General features: G+C 39.7%; 1 protein-coding gene across 22 annotated transcripts in view; it reads left to right on the top strand.

Moving 5' to 3' along the window:
• The window catches only part of Nrcam (neuronal cell adhesion molecule), a 254,523-nt gene extending 235,558 nt beyond the window's left edge, over nt 1-18,965 (top strand). For 6 of the 22 annotated variants that reach the window (XM_026782354.1, XM_026782345.1, XM_026782356.1 and 3 more), the window contains 6 exons: nt 2,911-3,036; nt 4,239-4,391; nt 9,823-9,954; nt 10,664-10,742; nt 17,619-17,630; nt 18,178-18,965. In XM_026782354.1, the coding sequence (XP_026638155.1) occupies nt 2,911-3,036; nt 4,239-4,391; nt 9,823-9,954; nt 10,664-10,742; nt 17,619-17,630; nt 18,178-18,415 (740 nt within the window). In that variant the 3' untranslated portion in view covers nt 18,416-18,965. The remainder of the gene's footprint in view (nt 1-2,910; nt 3,037-4,238; nt 4,392-9,822; nt 9,955-10,663; nt 10,743-17,618; nt 17,631-18,177) is intronic. The other 16 variants (XM_005343818.3, XM_005343816.3, XM_013347744.2 and 13 more) reach the window with 5 other exon arrangements.
• The last annotated feature ends 1,752 nt before the right edge of the window (nt 18,966-20,717 follow it).

Raw genomic sequence — 20,717 nt, 5'->3', positions numbered from 1 at the left:
TTTTGGTGGTGGTGGTAGTGTGTGTGTTTTTCCTTCTTGGTGTTTTGCTGGTGTGATGTTATCTATTGCCTGTGTTTTTGTGGGTGCAGCGAACTTTCTTGGGTTGCATGTTCTGTTGCTGAATGTATTCTTACACTGGAGATTTTGCATCTGTTCTCCCAAATGGTGTGGGTTGTACCTGTGCCTGTGGAGTCTTCTAGAGCTGTAGGGCAGAGTTGGCCACAGGCTGATGATGAGGTGGGTGGGGTTGGGCAGTAGAGTGGGTCTTGGGGGAACATAATCCAGTGGTGTGGTGGCAGTGGTGGTGCAGCCTACAGGCCGGTCTTTCAACTTCTGGCTTCTGGGGACTGCCAAAATATATCTGTCTTAAAATTGGGAGTTCATACCCTTTGATTACCATCTTCCAATTTTCCCTCCTCTCTCCAGCTTCTAGCAGTTACCTTTCTGCACTATTTTTGTTTAACTGGTTTAGATTCCATATATAATTAGGAATTTTTCTTTCTGCATTTGGTTTATTTCATATAGCATAATTGACCTTTGATTTGCTATGCTGCAGATAGGACTTTCTTCTTTTGTAAGACTGCATAATATTCCTTCATTATATGCCAGTCACCATTACCTGCCCATCTGTCATTTGTTTCCCTGTCTTGATTCACAATGAGTGCTTCAGTGAGCACTGGGGGACTGAATCATCTTCAGAACGCTAATTTAATTCCAGGAAAGCTGGGAATAAAAATTTAAATGTCAAAACAATCCAGAGAAGAAACATGAGGAAGGAAACAGAAATGAATATTTATTTTTAGAGATAGTCTCATGCATCCCACCCAATCTCATCATATAGATGAAATTGACCTTTATCTCTGATCCTCCAGCCTCCACTTTTCTGGTGCTGGCATAATAGTTCTGTGCTACTGAAGTTCTGAATGCTATGAATGAATATTCATAGACACCCCTGTTTTCGAGCTGCCTAGATGACTCATCAGCCAAAGGCGCCTGCCACCAAGCTGATGACCTGAGTTCAATTCTCAGAGCTTACATGGTGGAAAGAGAGAACCAATTTCCACAACTTGTTCTCTGACCTCTGAACATGTGCCATGTTGTGTGCATACCTGAGCACACACACACACACACACACACACACACACACACACACACACAAATTTTTTTAAATTAAGCTTTAACAATGTAGATACCCTTTGTTTAAAATTATTTTGCTATGGTTCTGCTTTCTGAAAACTTCTATTATTCAAGACTAAATTCTTTATTTCTGTGATGTCATAATCATTTTTTTGAGACATGATTTCCTGCATCCTAAGCTACCCTTGTATCCTAGAGTGGCCTAGAGCTTCCTGTGTCTCTGAGGATGACCTTGGGCTCCTAACCTCTAAGCTCTGGATGGCAGGAATGTGCTGCCACACCGGCTTTGATGCCCTGCTGGGGCCACACCTAGAGCATCATGCACATCGGAAAACACCCTCCCCGCTGAGTCCCAGCCCCAGATTATTTTTTATAAGAAATTGATTGGTGTGTACTAGGCTCTGGCTGGTGATAGTTTATACACAGGCCTATGTAACTCCTTCTCTTGATTATTTTCTTGTTGTTGTCTAGTTAAGAAGAAATCTGGGAAAACTAAAATTGTTTCTTTGTAATTCAGAAATCACTTTGCCCTCTGCTATTCCTTTTGCTTACCACAAAATATGAATTGTGATTCAGTTATATTTCACAGGCCAAGTGTGTTATTTAACTTCTTTAGTATGCCTTTCAATTTTTTTTATTCCTATTAATTTCATTTGTTCTTAGACAATACCATACATGTATGGAATACACACTTCTCTACCATCCCTCTATAGCCCAAATTCCTCCCCACAGACTGCATTTTGATCCCAGGAAATGCCACTCCTTTACACAGCACTTAACACAGATCTTCTAAATTATATCACATTTGTGAATTTAACTTTAGAGTCTGATGAAACCTCTCAGTGCTCTCTGATTTCATAGCCCATATAAATTCTCTGGGGTGGCAAAGGCATCTGATCATTTTAGCTTCTATAGTTCTAACTTTTAGTTGAGGCTATTCGGGTGGCCTGACAGAATTAGCCTGGAGATACTCAACACTTCTACTTACTTCACGTGTGTTTTTTACTCCATTGTAAGCAAATGGGAGCATCATGTAGCTCTGGAGTTCTAGAAACCGTTCCCTCTGTTACATGCTCTTTAGGAAATGCTGTGTAACCAACACCAGGCAAGACTGTCACTCTCTGGGATGTAGTAGGTCAGCTAGTTCTCGCTCCTTCTATTGCTTCTCAGCCTCCAGCAGAGCATAGTTGGCCACCCCCTTTGTCCTTGTTCTTCCTGTGTGCCCTCACTACTCACTGTCCCCTAACACATGGGTTTCTCACTCTCAGTCTGTGACTCAAGACAGGTCAGAAGTCACTCCTCTAGAGAATATTCTCTCTCCTCCCAACACACATACTTTGGAGACCTTCACTGAGAAGCTAAATAAAATGTAAAAGTAGCCTGATGGTACCTGGATATCTCTAAACACTCTAATGAATTCTGTACTCAGAACTCTTCATTAACCCCCAAAATCCATCAGTAAATGAAGACAGTTATATTTACTGGGACTGGATCTAATGCGAAGCAGTTTGCATTACTTAGAAACCATGTACTAGAATTCATAATTTTAATAGCATATGCCATTATTTATGGTTATTATACTATTTTAGTAACTGAGAGAATCTTTCTATAGCAAAAAGAGAAAATGCATGAACTCTAAATTATTTTTTTATAATAAATTCTAGTATTTTATTTGCACAACTTCCGATTATTTGATCTTTCAGTCAGTGTGTATGGTGCTGCAATATGATTGTTTGTGTGTTTTGTTTGTTTTGTTTTCTGTTGTGTATTTAGTTCGAGCAGTAAACCCCAGGATCAGCAATCTCTCTGCTGCAGCCGCTGAGACGTATGCCAATATCAGTTGGGAATATGAGGGACCAGAGCATGTGAAGTTTTATGTTGAATATGGTGTAGCAGGCAGTAAGACATGATTTATTACCCTGCTTTCAATTTGGGGGACACATTTTAGGAGACTAAGAATAATGTTTAGGATTTACCATGGGCCGCATTGAAAAATAACTTGATCCTACCAAGAGAATCAGCATCCTTAGAATAAAGTCATAGTGAACTGCAAGCCTCTATTTCATATATAAATACGAATACTCTGTTACTAATAGGGTCAGAAGCTCACTGCATGTTATTTTTCATGTCAGAGATCTTTACATTGGTTCTGTAAATATAACATGGAGACAAAACTAATAACATTTAAGTACACAAAAGACAACTTTTTTTTTCAATCTGGAATTTCTAGCAGTAGAAATCAAACTGAAAAGAAAGAATTCATTTTACCCAAATTAACCCAACCAAATTTTAGAGTAAATGGAAGAAAATTAAAACTGTAGACGCATCTGTTTTGTCTTGCTGTTTTACGTATTCCCGAGTCAGCTCTGTTTGCATATAGTCAGCTCTGTTTGCATATAGCCACGTTTCCTGGAAGGTGCAGGCGGGCTGAGATTCCAGTGACTCATGAGAACCCACCCCTCTCTCAGTGCAGTGGGCTCTGCATGTCACAGGCTGAACGGCCAATGAATGCTTACATAAACATCTGACAAAATGCTCGACACCATTCAACTTCCTGTTCAGGCCTTTATCGGGCAAATATATGTTTTTGCAAACAACCATCCCTTCGGAAAAATCAATACTTGGGAAATGTTGAATCTGTAACTTGGATATAAAAGGCATTTAAATTTACCAAAAGATTCATCTTACGAATCTTTATAAACATTTCTCATAGTTCGCTGTAGCTACTTAATTTGTAATAGTTCTTAATGCAAACATCTTGGGAGAAACTCGGCCATTTCGTGAGGCAAGAGCAGATGAGGCAGTATTCTTTGTATCAAAAATATTAATGGTCATGATGGGATTTGTGCATTTGTTTGCACACTAAGTTCCAATAGGTTTCTCTTTGAGGGTATTTTCACTTAGCTCCTCATTTTAAGTGATTTATTTGACACAATTAGATCTTTAATAATCTAAAATGATACATTTAATCACACTAGGGGTTTTAATCTTTACTTAAGAGACAGTTTTCCTTTCGTGAAGAATTAAGTAACTTCTGGTCCTTGAAATGTTCAAATTTGTTTTTTGCTTGTTTGTTTTTTGTTTTTGCAAAATTTCCATAGGCAAAGAAGAATGGAGGAAGGAACTTGTAAATGGTTCTCGAAGCTTCTTTGGGTTAAAGGGTCTCATGCCAGGAACAGCATACAAAGTTCGAGTTGGTGCTGAGGGGGACTCTGGTTTTGTGAGTTCAGAGGATGTGTTTGAGACAGGCCCAGGTGAGGCACACACCACCCCAGTTCTGGCTCATGCTCAGGGGTAGAAGACAACAGACACTCTAGTCAGAGACTGGTGCGGGTGGAGCTCGCAGGGTTATGGATGTCATGTGTGGGGCCCTGTTGGGTTGGGAATTTGCATTTTAATTTTGTTTGGCTTCCTTCATTAAATGAATTGCAAATTGGGAAGATCCCTTTTCAACTACCTTCTTGTCCAAAACCATTTAAAAGACTGAAGTGTAATTTTAAATTACATTATTTAGATAATTCAATTTTTAATAATGCCCATTTTAAAATTTCCCTGAATTAAATTGACAATGCCTGAAATTCTTTTTAGGTTAGAATTATATCTAACAGAGTAAGAATTCTATATCTCAAAATGGACTATAACCCAGCATAATCCGCCAACTTGGTTAGATGATCAATACAGTGTTGCTAAGTTTATACAAAGAAAATTCTATAAATCTGGTATTGTATTTTATTGCAAAAAGTTGCCTGTTTATATGTGTTTTAGTTTTGTTAATGTTATTCAGAGTTTGCTGAGATAAAAGCAAAGTTTTAAAAAGAAAATTTCATGTAAATGTAAATGATATTAATAATAAATTTTTGCTGCCCGTATAGAAAATAATCCCTGCATTCTCAGATTGAAGAAGGATCCATTTGGAGTGTGTTCATCCTATGGTTCATACATCCATCTTCTGCTGAGTCATGTTACACATTCTTGAGGAGATGTTACATACCTACACCTGTAGGAACCAAAGGCAAGATGGAGTGTCTAGTTGAATTAACAAAACATGGGTTTTAAAGTAATTTCTTATCATTTAAAAATACTCACCCAGGAAAAGTTTTTACAAGAGAAAGAAACCAAAGTTAGTGCTAAATAATTTACCAAATAAGGCTTTCTAAAGATACATCTGCTAAAGTCAGCATGTTTTAAGAAAATTCCTGTTATTCAGTTCCTTCTATTTCCTATCCATTTACATACATAGTTTAGGAAAGGAATTAATTCTAAAAGGGGGCTTCTGAATAACTCGGCTCGGCAAGACTTTGCTTGTTGTTACTGGTGACTATTAATTTCAGAATACGAGAAGCTAGACTAGGAATAAAATACAGAATTTAGTCAGCCTAGTCAGACAGGCAAGTGCTTTCCTCATTCCATTCCTATAGCACTGCTCTAAATGAGGACTGTGACTGCCCACTTGCACCATGTGCCAGTCTTCAGTGACAGCTGCAGTACAGTAGCTGGCATGAGAAGTCTGACCTTCCAGTCCCAGAGAGAGGTCCCAGTCACAGCCACTGTACAAAGTTGCAGAAGCATGCCTCTAAAGGACCAGGTTGTCTCAGAAACAATGGCTTCAATGAGCCTTCATACTTCTTTATTGTGCTTTTCTTAGCCTCTAAGGCCTGCATGTCCTCCCAAATTACTGATTAATTGAATTCACTTCCAAAATTAGCTCACATCATGTTTGTCGTTTTGGAAAACCAAAGATGTCTCCTTTAAAAAAAATATTTTCCTCATTGGGAGATGTTTCCCATCCCAGTGGCAAGTGCTAGTTTTATTCAAGATGAGTGAGTGGAACGAGAGGGACATGGGACATTACTGTCAGCCACTGATAATATTAGGATGAGGCACAACCTTTTACCTACTCACTGACAACTAGAAAGAGCAGTTTTGATTAAGTTCTAGTAATGACCCAAAATAACAAATCCCCTCCTCCCAAGGGGCAGGGCTCTGTCCTTAGGGTCATAAAATGTATTCCATGTAAACACTCTCTCTGCTACTCTGTCTCCCTGCACTAGGCTGATTCCTCAAAGTCTAGGGCATGAACATTCAATAGGGAAGCAAACCATTGGGCTAAGTCTTGACTCTGTCCATGGGCTGCATTCCAGGAACTCAACTTTTCCTGCAGAATTCTTGGTACATGGTAATATCTCCACCTTTGAAGTCTGTGACGAGGATACCACTGCCTGTGCCAGGCAGCACACACTGAGACAGAAGGCAGCAGGACCATGGGGAGACTGGTGCTCTGCTCTATTCCTGCCCCATCTCTCCCCAACACTGCCCTTCTGGCCTCCCTCACACGTCACCCCTCAGTTGTGGAGCCCCTCTCTTCCATCATTTAAGACAGATCCGTTCTTGGGCCCAACTCTTTTCTGTTGATTCTTCAGGCTTTTTTCAAGTTCATTCTTTCCATTTCTGACTGTTTTAACTGGACAGAACATTTCCATGATTTGCGAATTTTTCATAAATAGTAATCATATATCTCACTCTATGATTTGGAGGACCAAAGAACACTTTCCTCAGAGATATCCCACCTTGCAGCACAGGCTAGCCATGTCACACCAAGCAAAATAAGAACAGCAAACTGTTCTGAAACTTCTAGGCATCAAGGCACGCCTCCTCACTTCTCTGTCTTATTTTGTATTTGCATACTCCTTATATGTGTTAGTTTAATTATCACCTGGCCAATAATTCAAGCATATGTTTTAACTATAGAAATTCCAGATGAAAAGAAAATCTACTTTCCCTTTATAACTAATACCCACCTGTGTCATTAGCCTTTTCCTTTGCTGTGACCTGACAGGGTATAACTTAGGAAGGAAGGATTTATTTTGGTCAGTGGTTAAGAGTCCAGTTTATCAAGGTGGTGACAGCATAGTAAGGGGAGTAGCAAGTGACTATTGCAACAGGGCCTGAGGCTGCTTGCTCACAACTTGGCAGACCAGAATGTAGGCAGTTAGGATTGGGGGACGAGGCAATAAAACTCCAAGACCTCTCTCTGCTGACCCAAACTTCCTTCAGCAAAATTTTACCTCCCAAAGATTTGAAAACCTCCCTAAAGAGCAACAGCAGCTGGGGACCGCGTGTTCAAACACTTGGGCCTATGAGAGTTACTTCACAGTCAAACCCCTTTTTCCAAGAAGGAAAATGCCCTAGGTTTCACCTGTGTCTGTCTGTTTCCGTCTATGTATGTATGTATGTATGTATGTATGTATGTATGTATGTATGTATGTATGAATGAATGAATGTACACACCTGCTCACTTGTTATGATTGGCTAGTCTTAAGTAATAGATCGGAGAAATGCCAAGCACTCTTTTCTTTGATATAAAAGCAAAAATTCAAAGTTAACATGAAAATCTTTGGCTAGCTATCCAGGGAGCAGCCAGTTTTGCACAGCTACTTAGGAGTAGCTGCTGGGAAGTGGTTCAGTTGTGAAAGCCTCCATTTGTGGAAGGCAGTGTCAGCGCTAACTCTTGAGCATCTCGCATTTTTAATCCACTAGTCTTATTTGATTTAATGAAAGATATAAATGCTGAAACTATTTATAACAATGCCATAATTCATTAAGCATCCCATAATCAAGGACTCCCATGATTAGCATAACTTTTGTCATGTGGTTTGGGACTCAGTTTTGAATAAAAGTGTGCAGAGATCTTGTACAAATTGCCAAGACTATTTTTCCAAAGAGAATCTAATGAATTTTTCAGATAATTTACCTGTTCTGAAATGGATTATCCTAAAGCAGTTCATTATATATTCAGACATTTCTGGATTTGGTGTCTGGACATGTTTTCAGGAATGCATTATATCAGGATAGTTAAAAAAATCTTAGTTGCATGCTCACTAACTGAAGCTAGACAGGACAGACAGACATTAGGTCCCTTCCAACTCTTGGGGCATCTCTTGTTCTCACCCTCTCTGACTTTGGGATTATCATAATGCCCATCTCAGAGGACTTTTATGAGGATTAAAAGAGATCCATTCTGCCTTCAGGACAGTGCTTAGCACAGAAGAGTGGTCCAAGTTGTTAGCTGTTGTTATCATCATCACTACCACCACTGCTACCACCACCATCATCATCATCACCACTGATATTATCATCACCATCCCCACAGCCACCACCATCATCACCACCACTGACATCATCATTACCACCACTGACATCATCATCAGCAAGACCACTGCCATTACCACCACCACCACCACCATCATCACTACTACCACCACTGATGTCATCATCACTACTGCCACCACTGTGACATGTGTATGAAAGCCAGAGCTGTTTGTACTCAAGTTCTACATGTGCCTGGTTACAGTACAGCTCAAAAAATCCTTTTTGAGCTTTTTTTTTGAGGGGCTTTTGGCCTTCAGTTTATGTTCCAAATAATATATTTCCATTTTGATCGTATTTCTTAAACATATCTCCAGACATTGTTTTACATTTTATTTCACACTTGATTTCAACCATCCCCCCACGCCTGTGGCAAAAATGACACAATGCGATGCTACTTTCGGTGCCTATGGGAAACCTGGGTTGTGATTATTTCTGCATCCAGAGACCATGCACATCTAACCCAATGGTGAAACTTTTTCAGAAGAAACTCAGATTAAAGGCACACTATAGGCATATGTATGGATGCAGAAGAATAAAACCTTTTATGTTGTTTATGGTTAAAAAGAAAAAGCAAAGGTCTTTAATAAAGGGTTCATGCAAACATTTAAACCCATCTTCGTGGGTGTGTCTGAGTAGCCACTGATACTGCACTTGTCCATTGTTGCTGACACTTTTTCATAATACCCGGACCATTCTTATGGGCTTTGCATACTATGAGTAGCTGAATAAAAAAGTTTCACATCATTTACTCAGACAGAATAGATGGAGACGTAAAGAATTGGATGCATGTAAATGAGTATTTTCTCTTCAAACTGTTCATTTATTCCAATAATGGTTCTGTTGATCAAATATATTTTGAGGTTCTTTGGATAATAGAACCCAGACAATAACAATTACTGATACTTTGAGAATAGATTTAATATTCTCAGGATTTCCATTTAGAAATGGAGGTGTTGTGTAAAATAGCAATTCTGGTGTTCATCAGTGGCTTTCTTGCATGGGCCATTTTCTTTTCTTTTCTCTCCCCACCCCAACTTTGTTTTTTTGAGATTTCTAAACACTGAAAAAGAACTTCATTCTTTCACTGATATTTTAATCTTCCAAGGTAGTTTCTTTTGAAGAGAAAATACTCCATTAGATGTATGCATTCTCTTTTGTTTAAAATTCAATTTTATATTCCTTCCATACATCATATCCACTTTACACTCCCAAATAATAGATTTTAATTGGTTTGAGAATGCCGTTCTACTGACAGTGTGTAGCTGCAGTAAGTGTGAATCTAGTGTTTATCAGGGTGCGGCAGCATTTAATCTCATTAACATCGGGATTTCTCTAGTTCAATGTTTACATAATGAAGGCTTTTTAAAGTTAAGTTTGTCATTTCTCTACGATGATTGACAGATTCCAATTTGGAATCCTGTGAAAAGTACATAAAGGCTCATATACTGTGGCAATTGTTTTTTTAATGAAGAGACCAGCATGGAACTGACCTTGGCATTAACCCATTCCTACTGCTGCCATTGGTTTGTTTTGCAGCGATGGCAAGCCGGCAAGTGGATATTGCGACCCAGGGCTGGTTCATAGGTCTAATGTGTGCTGTCGCTCTCCTCATCTTAATTTTGCTGATCGTTTGCTTCGTCAGAAGAAACAAGGGTGGTAAATATCCAGGTAAGAAGGATTCAAAATGCTTTCTAGTGCTGCTGATTTATTTGCTAAACTGAAAAGAATAATGGAAATAGGAAAGGCCACAGAGTATCTTCTTAGAGCCATACGTTGAATTTCTTCATCAAACCATTTTGACCCCTCTTTATATTGTGGAGACTATCATGGGTCCTAGGGTGCATGAAGAAATATGTCAGTTAGTTCTCCAAGGAAGCCTGTTTCCATAGGACCCAAAAGGTTATAAATACTGAAGTAGGACCTAACATCACTTTACAGGAGAAGAAGGGGACAGCGTGTACAATTTTCAGAATACAAGAACTGGTGTGACATTGCATTATGGTCCCTGCAAAGTTGATGAATTCCTGTCTTCTTGACTTGACCATTCATCCTCTGATTAAAAACATTAATTTTTTAAAGCACTGCATAAGAGCATGTTTACAAAAATGTTTGTTACCATCAATATGCTCATAAATAGACTGGAAAATATAGAAGAAACTTGAGAAACTTAAAAATCATTTCTTCATTGGGGAAAAAAATGTACTGTGTACATTGATCTAGCAAATATCAAAGCCTACACAAGGCCACATCAGAAACATGTCTGCATGGTATCTACGTACGTAGAGATTATCCTTCCTCTACATCTCAGCCTGCCCCTGCAAATACTAAACAAGGAAGTTCAGGATCAATGGGTAATGCTGTCCTTCAAACTTTTCAGTTAAAGAGAAGGAGGATGCTCATGCAGACCCTGAAATCCAGCCCATGAAGGAAGATGATGGGACATTTGGAGAGTACAGGTGAGCCCTTGTTCCTTCTGGCCCTGCTTTCCCTGCCTCACGAGGCACTACCCTCAGACACTCGCTGAGTTCTGAGAGCAGATTTGAATGACTAGCTGGCCCTGCTTGACAGTTATTAATTTAGAAAAAAGTCCATGTCAATATATCCTCCTTCTTGATTAAAATATTGTGACTAAAACACAATATTGTCATTAAAACATAGGTATCCTTGTAAAAAAAAAATACTTCCATTGTCATCATATGTTTAGGATCAGAATATTATCTTTTCCAGAGACATGAGCTGTGCTATTCAGTCTAGGATTGTCACTGTGTTGCAGTGAGAACACAAAGAATCCTGCACAGTTTACAGTGTGAGGGAAACATGCATTTATAAAACCAACGTTAGCAGGACTGCCCTCTGCTTCTGTTTCACTTTAGTTTTGAGACCGAATCTCATTATGTAGTTCAGGCAAGCCTGGGATTCAGTACATAGGCCAGGCTGGCTCCAGACTCACAACCCCACTACCTCTTGTAGGTGCTTCAAGGGAGAGAGAAAGTGGATGTAAATGTATGTGCTGGGGACCAAGTCCAGAGCTTTGCACAGACTAGGCTAGTTCTCTACTTCTGAACTACATGCCCGGCCCCAAGACATTTTAATCTCAGATTAATAAAAGCGTTTTCTTTAATAAGACCCATCCCCCTGACCTTTAGTCCATAAAATAGGCTATTTAGAAGCTGTTAATTATTAAGAATCACAGCCATTCATGGAGAACATTAACTCAATGAATGCCAATTCTGCAATCTTAATTTAACTCCATATTAAGAAAAGCATCTAGCACAACCTGTCTACCTTCTTTTAATTCCCTTTACACAAAACTATTCTTGCCTTGATACTTCATGTCTTTTACAGAGAGGAATGATTACTTTAGAACATCACTAAAAACAGAGGAAGTTTTATCATGTATTTAATGCCCTCAAATAACTCTACTTATGGAATACCCTTTATAACTTAGTTTTTGATAACATAAAATATAATCTTCTAAATATACATGAAGCTCATATTATGGCTATTTTTATAGAAGAAAATACTTTTAGGTGAAATAAAAGATTCACTATTGTGATATCCAAGGCACCTTTGTAGATAGATATTTGCATCAGGTACTACCTGCCTCTGTATCTCATTTTTTGGTATTCCCTTGTCATTATTATTCATAAGGGGACCACAGCCAATGCCAACATAGGAAAGGTAAAGTGGATTCAGAAAATCCATGTATTTCAGTATGAGTTTTCATCGCAGTGTCCATGCAGGTGTGAGCTTGTTGGACCTCCAGTGTCTCTGCACCTACACTGTTCCCCTTCTCAACAGAAAGAGCCGAGATTTCTCAAAGCTCTCAATTTCTGTAGTTCAAAATACCATAACAATGCCTTGTAAGGGTTATGGTGATGCCAGGTATTGGGTCTGGAACCGGAAGAGTTTGCAAACCTAAGACAGGACCCGCCCACTATGACCAGTTTTCCTTAGTGCACGAGAGCAGCCCCCCCGTGTGCATAGCCCTCGGCAAGGGGTCGCACTCTGTAAGAGCAAAATCCTCGCGGGTGTAACTCATTTTTCTACCTGTTTCTCCCACGCACAGGTGAGCTGACTCTCATTAAAGGACATCCTTGTAAAGTTTATGTGACTATGACCTCATACAGGCTGTGCACACCATTCCCTTATTTATTGATATGAAGCTACATCTTCAATACAGAAAAAAATACATTTGCATGAATTAGAAATAAGTCATTGTACGTCATGCATTCTTCACATTCTGGTGGATTCATATTCTTATTATGCGTAAGCAAATGTGGCAATGTACTGCTCATTACAAAGCCCTCAAAATACCATATAATTGATATTATATTGATGTGCAGCCAAGATCCAGGACAATGTGACTTTGGGTGACCAGGCTAACACCACTAAACCTTGATTTAAGTAAGGGCTTATGAACTAGCTTGGAATCAAGAGGCTATTAAATTTTCTTTCAACTTAGCCATTGCCTCTGATTCCTTTATGATACCTAATTTATATCCTTCTCAATTATCATCATGTAGACAAAATTTCTAGCATCCAAACATCTTCAGAGGTTTCTTTTTTAGTGCTGTACTCTCTATGAATGAGCCGACAGTTTCCAGCATGGTTCTGTTTTTGGAGCAGTACATAGCAAGTGTCTAGCTCGTATCTTCATAGCCATGACTAGATTTACATCTACCAGCTCTCATTTCTTTGTCTCAATATTAGTTCATATGTGTGCTGTGTCTGTGAAGCATTTTCAGATGGCTATCTTTGGCTTCTGCCAAAGTTTCTCAGGATATAGAGACTTTCCGTTTGGGCCTATTGAATAGAAGCCCAATAACATGAAGACAAAACCCCTTGTCGCTCATGTAATGACATTAATCCTGAAGAAGCCAAAGGAGATAAAGTTCTGATGGATGTTTTCAACTCAAAGCACAACTCGGAGGTGTGATTTTGAATGAACTTTCAAGTCTGTGAATCATTCATGTGAAATTGCATCTCCCAGATTGCAGGCGGTTGTTGTCGATATGACCTTGGCCTTAGGCACTCAGATATTTCCCCAGGTTTATTCCTTTTGGCTCTTCTTACTTAGGCCCTTTCAATCTGAGAGTCATAATTAATGAAAACGGTTCCAACTATATGGAGAATTATTTGTTGTAATGGTACGTTTGAGTGTTATTCTTTTCCCTAAATCACCGGGGTCCTTTCTCTACTTTGCACCTGCTAGAAGTTTCGAGCTCTGTATTTTTTTATTGAATCTTAGTCTCCAGAATTCTGAAAAGGAACTATAATGCTAGTCTCATGCTGACACACAATTAGTACTATTGCCAAAATGTAAATTAATTCCTCTTGTGTTTCACACATTCTCTAGGCTGAGGATGGAACAATTCTACCTGGTTGTCTCCAAACCAGAGAAAATGTTGTAGTGCAAAGAGGGATGGAACTCCCATAATGGCCAAATCTGATTTTTTTCCATATATTGTATCTCCATACCCTCAGTCCAACACCCATCCCTAAGCAGCTACCCTCTCTCAGAAGCCTGCAGCTTTCTTTGTTTGTCTCTTTAATTATACAGACAGTAGGATCTGCATCCTTACTAGCATATAGAAAAATCAAAGAAACAGTGCAGCCAACTATGTAAGTATTTCCTTATTCTTTAGATGCATTCTCTTTAAAAACAAGAGTGAGCCTAGGCTGTAAACTGTATATGCCTATGCTGTGTGATTTATTGCTCAAATGGAGAATTTTGCTGTGGGAATCTTGTTATTCGTATGACCACAGCCTTGTTGCCAGCTTGCTAACTCTTTCTCAAAGTCTGGCTGATACAAGCCATGCTGTTTCACTTGTTACATACTTCAAGCTTATAGTGCTCACAAATGTGAACTGGATGTAAGAAAATAATGATGAACTTTGAAAGTGTGCCAGCACAAGGTTTGAATGCATGTATGTCAATAACACCGTTGTGTAATTTGATCATAATTGGATGGTTGCTGCAAGAAAATTGTATGTAATTATCAGACTTATTTACGGTTGCTGGTTTTTATTTTGGTAAACATTTCATGAATGTGAACCAAGCACCACAGGGAAAGAAATGAATGAACTCCCTAAAATGTATTCTCAGTATGGAAGAATAAAAAATACAAGTTAATGCTTTGTCTGCTATTAAAACATTAAGAAGGAATGAAAAAAATTTAATGTTAGAATTCTAAAGCATATCTGAAATATTCTTGGTTTCCTCTATTGTAATTTTAACATAAGTTTACCCAATGGATGTTTTTAGAGTGTGTACTATAGACCTTAGAAAAGTTGAGCACAATAGAATTTGGCCCCTCATTGGGAGTTTATAATCTAGTGATGGATATAGAGAACTACCAACAACTTGATGGGTGTGTGAAAATGTTATTGCTTTTTCTCATTGTATTGCTTGATACTCCTGGGTAATTTTCATTAGTAGTGCTGAAAACAGCCAAATGTGGTAGCCCATGTCTGTATTCCTAGCACTTGGGTGGCAAGGCCAGGAATATGAGAAGTTCAAAGTCATCTTCAGCTACATAGCAAGGTTGAGAGTGTTAGGCCAGCCTGGATTACATAGGACCCTGTCTCCAACAACATAAAGGAGGGAGAGGATGAGTAAAAGGAAGAGAGAGAGATAAGGAAGAGGAGACAAGACCATCCTTACCATTATTTATGATTCCAAGCAGAACAGTTCAGCAGTGGCCATCAAGGATTCTGTTTACTATAGTTTTCACATAGGCATCCTTAACAAGCTTAATAGAAATGCTTTCCTTTTCTAGGGTATTAAAGTTTTCTTCATGAATGAGTGTTGAACTCTGTCATATTCTTTTGCTTAAATCTACTGTGATGATAATGGTTTTACTTTCTTTCTACAAAAGTAAAAATGTTAAATTTCATAAATTATATTTTCATTCTAAGTCAAACTTGCATTCCTAAACTTGATCCAACTTGTATATGCTATTTTATCTCTTTAGTGGTTGTCTACATTTGACTTGTTATAAGTTCAGGTCTCCTTGTCGAATTTCATGAGTTGTATCCGCCTATAGCTTGACTTTTTTGTGGCATTTTTGTTGGTTTTAAATATCATTGTCATTAAAAAGTCCCACAACATTATTACAGAGCTTCTGACATGGACAAGCTTCAACAAGTGCAAGTCAAACTTTGGATCTTTTTCTAAGCATGCTCTGCGGCACAGTGAATGGGAGTAATGCCAAGCTTCTGGTTTCTTCCAGACATCCTTATGCCATCATCTTCCTTGTTGCTCCATAACCAATCCATCAGGAAGTCCTCCTTTCTCTTATTTCCAAAATACGACCACAAGCTGAGCACTCTGTATAAACTTCTTCAACCTTCCACCCTGGTCCAAACTAGAGTCATCTCTCTCCCAGATGATGGAAACAATCTCATGACTCTACTGCAGAGCTTTGCAGACTCTCCCTTTTCAAGAGCCCCTGGCCAATGTTCTAGATTTTGCAGCCCACATAGTCTTACCTGCAATTCTACTGATGTAGCAGAAAGGGAGCCATGAGCATCAGCAGTAAAGAAGTCACAAGTGGGTGTGGCTCCAGTTTGCAGGAGTTTGTCGACCCCTTCTCTCAAGGCAGACTACTGTCAACATTGGATGACAGAGTTCATGCTTTTGGAGTAATATGGGTCAGACTGCAGTTCTCACCCATGGAACACCCCCCCCCCCAGCGCCTCCATCTCCTAAACAGAGGCTTGTCAGTGTCCATGGAACCCTGGCCTACACCTCCCACCTCCAACTACTCTCTTTCTTATTTACTCATTCAATTCTTGCCACAGCAAGATCCTTGCTGTTTCTAGAACATATCAGGCCTGCCCTGCCACAGATCATCTGTGTTGCTTGATGCTTTTGCCATAGTTTATCTTGCTCTAGTCATCCATGGCCAACTTAGCTCTTAGACCCTTAATCAGATGGTGCTTTTGAACAAGACCTTCCCTGGATAGCTTCTGTCAGCCCTGCCTCCTCTTCCATTCTCTTTACTCAATTCTAGATTCTCTGCAGTACTGATCATTTGGCATAATGGATTTTCCTTACCATGTTGGTTATTAACTGCACTTTACTCCACTGGTTATAAGGTCAGCATTTTAGTTTGTTTTGTTTGTTTCTATATCCCCAAAGCCAGAATGACATCTGTCTTAGAGTAGGTACTTAGTGAATGTTAGATGAAGGGAAGACAGGATCAAAGAAATGACATAATGAGCATCTTCCTATAATGTATTCCTGGGGCTGTTATTTCCACCAAGTAGAGTAATAAATGGAACTTGGGTGACAAAATGCTGCTTGTCATTGAACTCTTTAGGGGCATAACATTAGAGATATTCAAGCAAAGTACAGAAGTTCACAGCTAAATCTCAAAGATGTCATGTAAGCTGCTTTTATAATAAGTTGGGTTTTGTGGGTGTTATGTCCTCTGAAATGCTCCCCTCAACAGGCCACCTCAATGACCTCTGATGTCACCAAGTTGTGCAGATTGTTCAGATGGCAGTGTGTACTTGCGTATTAGCTGAACAGGTCATTTTTAATAGCACATGAAAGTTGGAGATATTTTTCTTGGAGAGAAAAGTAGGAGATTGCTAGAAGAAGGTATTGCCAAAGGAGACAGATTTATTTATCTTTAAATCTTGGAGCTTGACTAGGGAAAAAAAATCAGTCTTACTAACAATGATCTTAGCACCAGTTTCTGTTAAAATACTGAAGATACAGTGACCCCTTTGTACATTAAGTACATCAGGGCTCTTAGACAAGTAAGAGCCTATTTCACACAGTTTTTTGGCTATTTTTTCCCAAGTGTTACCTGTGAAGGAGTCAGTCACTGTCCCTATGCATATGACCCTATTAGTGGATGATCTTAAATTCAATGACATATGTGGCCATGTTTGTGGACATTCTTAAATACACTAAACACTCTTTTGCTCTCAGAAGTTGTGCTTAAGGGTTCAGCAAAGAAATAAGCAAAATAATAATAGGCTCCCATAATGCTTTGCCAAAGTACAAGCCTTGGACCCTGTAGTATGTGCATAGCACAGAGGAGATGTGAGAAACTGGTTAATCAGAAGATAAGACATATTTGTTTTTGTGAGTTTGGAAGCACTCACCCCCTTTAGTGTTTGGGAGCATGCTGCTTATGGTTCAAGTATAGTGCTTTTAATGTACAGTGTTTATCTTTCCACATTAATAAATCTTTACCAATTGACAAAAAAATTCTTCAGAAAAAAAATATTGTGACCTATCCATATAAGGATTGTGCTTCTCTTCTTAGGCTGTTCTCATTTGTTTCCTCTGCCTCCTTTTAATGGATTTCTAGGTCTTTTGAAAGGTAAGGCGGAAGTTCACAAACGTGGCCTGCACTCAATAACAAAATTATTTGAACTGCAGGATTCTGCTTCTCCTTCTGGCTTAGGAAAAAACAATCCATGTTTCACATGTAACCAAAATCATGCTCCATTTGCATCCAAGGAATCAGAGATGTTCTACAGTTTAACACACTAACTGGCCACTGTCCTGAGCTCTGCCCTGCTCCTCTGAATTGAAACAGTGATGGGTTTCTCTTGTCCTTGAACCTCTCGTGATTGCTCCTGGATTGCCTTCCAATCAGGCATCGGAATCTCTCATTTAAATTAGCACGCACAATCGAAAAGCCATCTTCTCCGCTGCAGACCATGATCCAACCATCTCCGTGCCTGATCTCCATCACAGTAGAGCCCTCGCCTCTGGAGTCCACCTGGCAGTTAGATTTGGCCGCAGCAGCTCAGGACTCCATATGCTTTTTCATAATTTGCATGCACGATCTGTAAAAACAAGGCGCTTCACCTCAATCAATGCCAGTCTTACCGAAATGTTTTCTGTTTTCTTTTTCTTCCCAGCGATGCAGAAGACCACAAGCCTTTGAAAAAAGGAAGCCGAACACCTTCAGACAGGACTGTGAAAAAAGAGGATAGTGATGATAGCCTGGTTGACTATGGCGAGGGGGTGAATGGCCAGTTCAATGAGGATGGCTCCTTTATTGGACAATACAGTGGTAAGAAAGAAAAAGAACCAGCCGAGGGCAATGAGAGCTCAGAGGCCCCTTCACCTGTCAACGCCATGAACTCCTTTGTTTAAGTCGGGTAGGCTCTGCGCCAATGTCCCATTTCTCTGGAATGTCTTTCCTGAGCTCTTCTCTTCCCTCTCAGCCTATGGACACGTGGGTAGAAAGGATGTTTTCTGCTGTCTGTGAGTATTATGAGAGCAAAGCAAGAACACAACTCAGTCATGCGATACGTTAATGTGAACTGGGGTGCAACGTGCGTACTTTTTGTTGTTCAGAGTGGGTTTTCTCAATTTCCTTGGAACTGATTAAAAAAACAATCCAACATCATCCACAGCTCCCATCATTCCCTGTGCGGGACACAGCTCCATAAGCTGCATGAAACATGCCGCACTGAGGCCACACCGCGGATGTGATGGCCGACATGGTCAGGTACTTAGTGCCACTATCCTCAGCTGAACCCTAAATATGAATTCCGTTGTTATTGTGGAGAGTGTTCCTGTAGCGTTCTCTAGAGCTCCAATGTCTTTGTGGACATTGTTGTGAAACTCGTGACTATGTCTAGCTGTTGTTAGTCTTTCCGGGAGACTGTTAGGAACAGTGTGTACAATAAATACTTCCTATGTGAATTAATTATGACAGACACATCTGCTAATGCTCACCAAGGCCCCGCCACCTCTTCTTTGCTCCTGTTACTTCCTAGGCTTCTTAACCCTCCAGGTTACAGTGGCAGTGTCCCACTTCTTACGCTCTCTGTGTCCAGTTGTTTGGGGGCATAAACGTGACATTTTGTGATCCCTTCTGGCGTGTGTGCCATACAGAAAGAACCGAAGACAAAACTCTCAAGTTAGATTTCAGATCTTAGTCTAGAAGATGCAGGGCGAGCCTCGTGCAGTGCCTTCAGACACTCAGCGTCCCCTGACGCCTGTGCTCTAGACTGGCCAATCTGAGCAGCTCCATCCTGTGTGACTGCTGTTGGGAGGGAGGAACTTTAAAAAGGCATTGGCAGTGAGAACCGAAGTGCTGGAAAGCTGGGAAAGTAAAAACAAGTTTATTTGAAGGGGCTTTCCCCTATAAATATCAAAAGCAAAGAAAGCTTTGTCATCAGCCTGAGAGCATGATGGGCCTGTGGTCTTTTGTTGTTTCTAGCCAAACAAGCTATATCGAAGAAGAAAATTGAGGTTGAAAATGTATGAAAAACACATGATTCTAGAACTAAAACACAGAGCAGCATGCGAACAGAGATTCCAGTATACCTATATGAGCTTCCAAACTGCAGCACTCAACAGTGTATGTGCAAACTGCAACAGGCACACTCCAGAATCTGCAAAATCTGACAAGCGCTTAATTAGGCCAGCAGTCAAAGGGATTACAGCTGCAGCCTAAAGAATAAATGCATATACCCTACCATAGTCATAAACGGTGTGTATGAAATGACTTACCTCCAATATAAAAATCTATGACAACCTATGGTTGAAGGAATGCTCAAATTCACTTGCCAATAAATTGGTTTCTCATAACTTGCATCAAGTTTAATTTTAAGTAAAGCTTTTTCTATGTAGATATTCTGTTGAATTTGTAAATATACGGAAAGTGTAGATGCTATATGCTTAGAGGTGTTACGTGTGAATAAACACGCAAGCAATGTTTATGTTTTGCTGTGTGAGACGCAAGCTCATCAATTAATGCAGTGTAAGGGTCTGAAAACAGTAAATGCCTACTTTGGGTTTTTCCCCCTCTTCTTTTTGCTGTGAAACTGAAATCGTGAGCTATTTTCTCCACTGTGTCAGCCAGTTTCTGACCGAGATCCTCAGCATTAACGGATGGAGTATAGTAGGATTTGTTACCTGGCGTCTTTGATGTATACAGGTAAAACTTGCTTTCAAGTGATCCCTAAATGAAGCAGCTCTAAATACTCTCATGGCTTCACATTTACTGTCCCCAACCAGCCTATCAATGGGAAATGCAAAGAATAAGACAGGCTTGCCTAGACACCAGAAAGCACAGAGACTAAAGTTACTTCAGTGTTTTCAGAGAAAAATAAATACATGTGTTCTTCCAGCCAGAGATGCTAAATGTCTCTGTGCATGAAGAAGTCACTTCTGCAGATTATGACAGACTTGTATTCAAAATTAAATGTGGTTTTAACATCCCCCCCTCTTTTGAACTCTGCTGTGTTCCCAGCGGAATGGGAATGACTAGGTGTAACTAGAGATCATCTGTGCACAGAGCAAGAACATGTGACCAGACTGCCATCAGAAAGTGACTATCATTGAGTTTTAGCTCCTTCAAACCTGATTTTCAAAAAGGTTTCGAAGAAATTTTGACTTTTTTTTGCATTATTTTTGAAAGGCCTAGGACATTATCACAAAACTA

Source organism: Microtus ochrogaster, chromosome 1 (genome assembly GCF_000317375.1).
Source record: "Microtus ochrogaster isolate Prairie Vole_2 chromosome 1, MicOch1.0, whole genome shotgun sequence".
Classification (NCBI taxonomy): domain Eukaryota; kingdom Metazoa; phylum Chordata; class Mammalia; order Rodentia; family Cricetidae; genus Microtus; species Microtus ochrogaster.
This window is presented reverse-complemented; position numbering and strand designations above follow the sequence as displayed.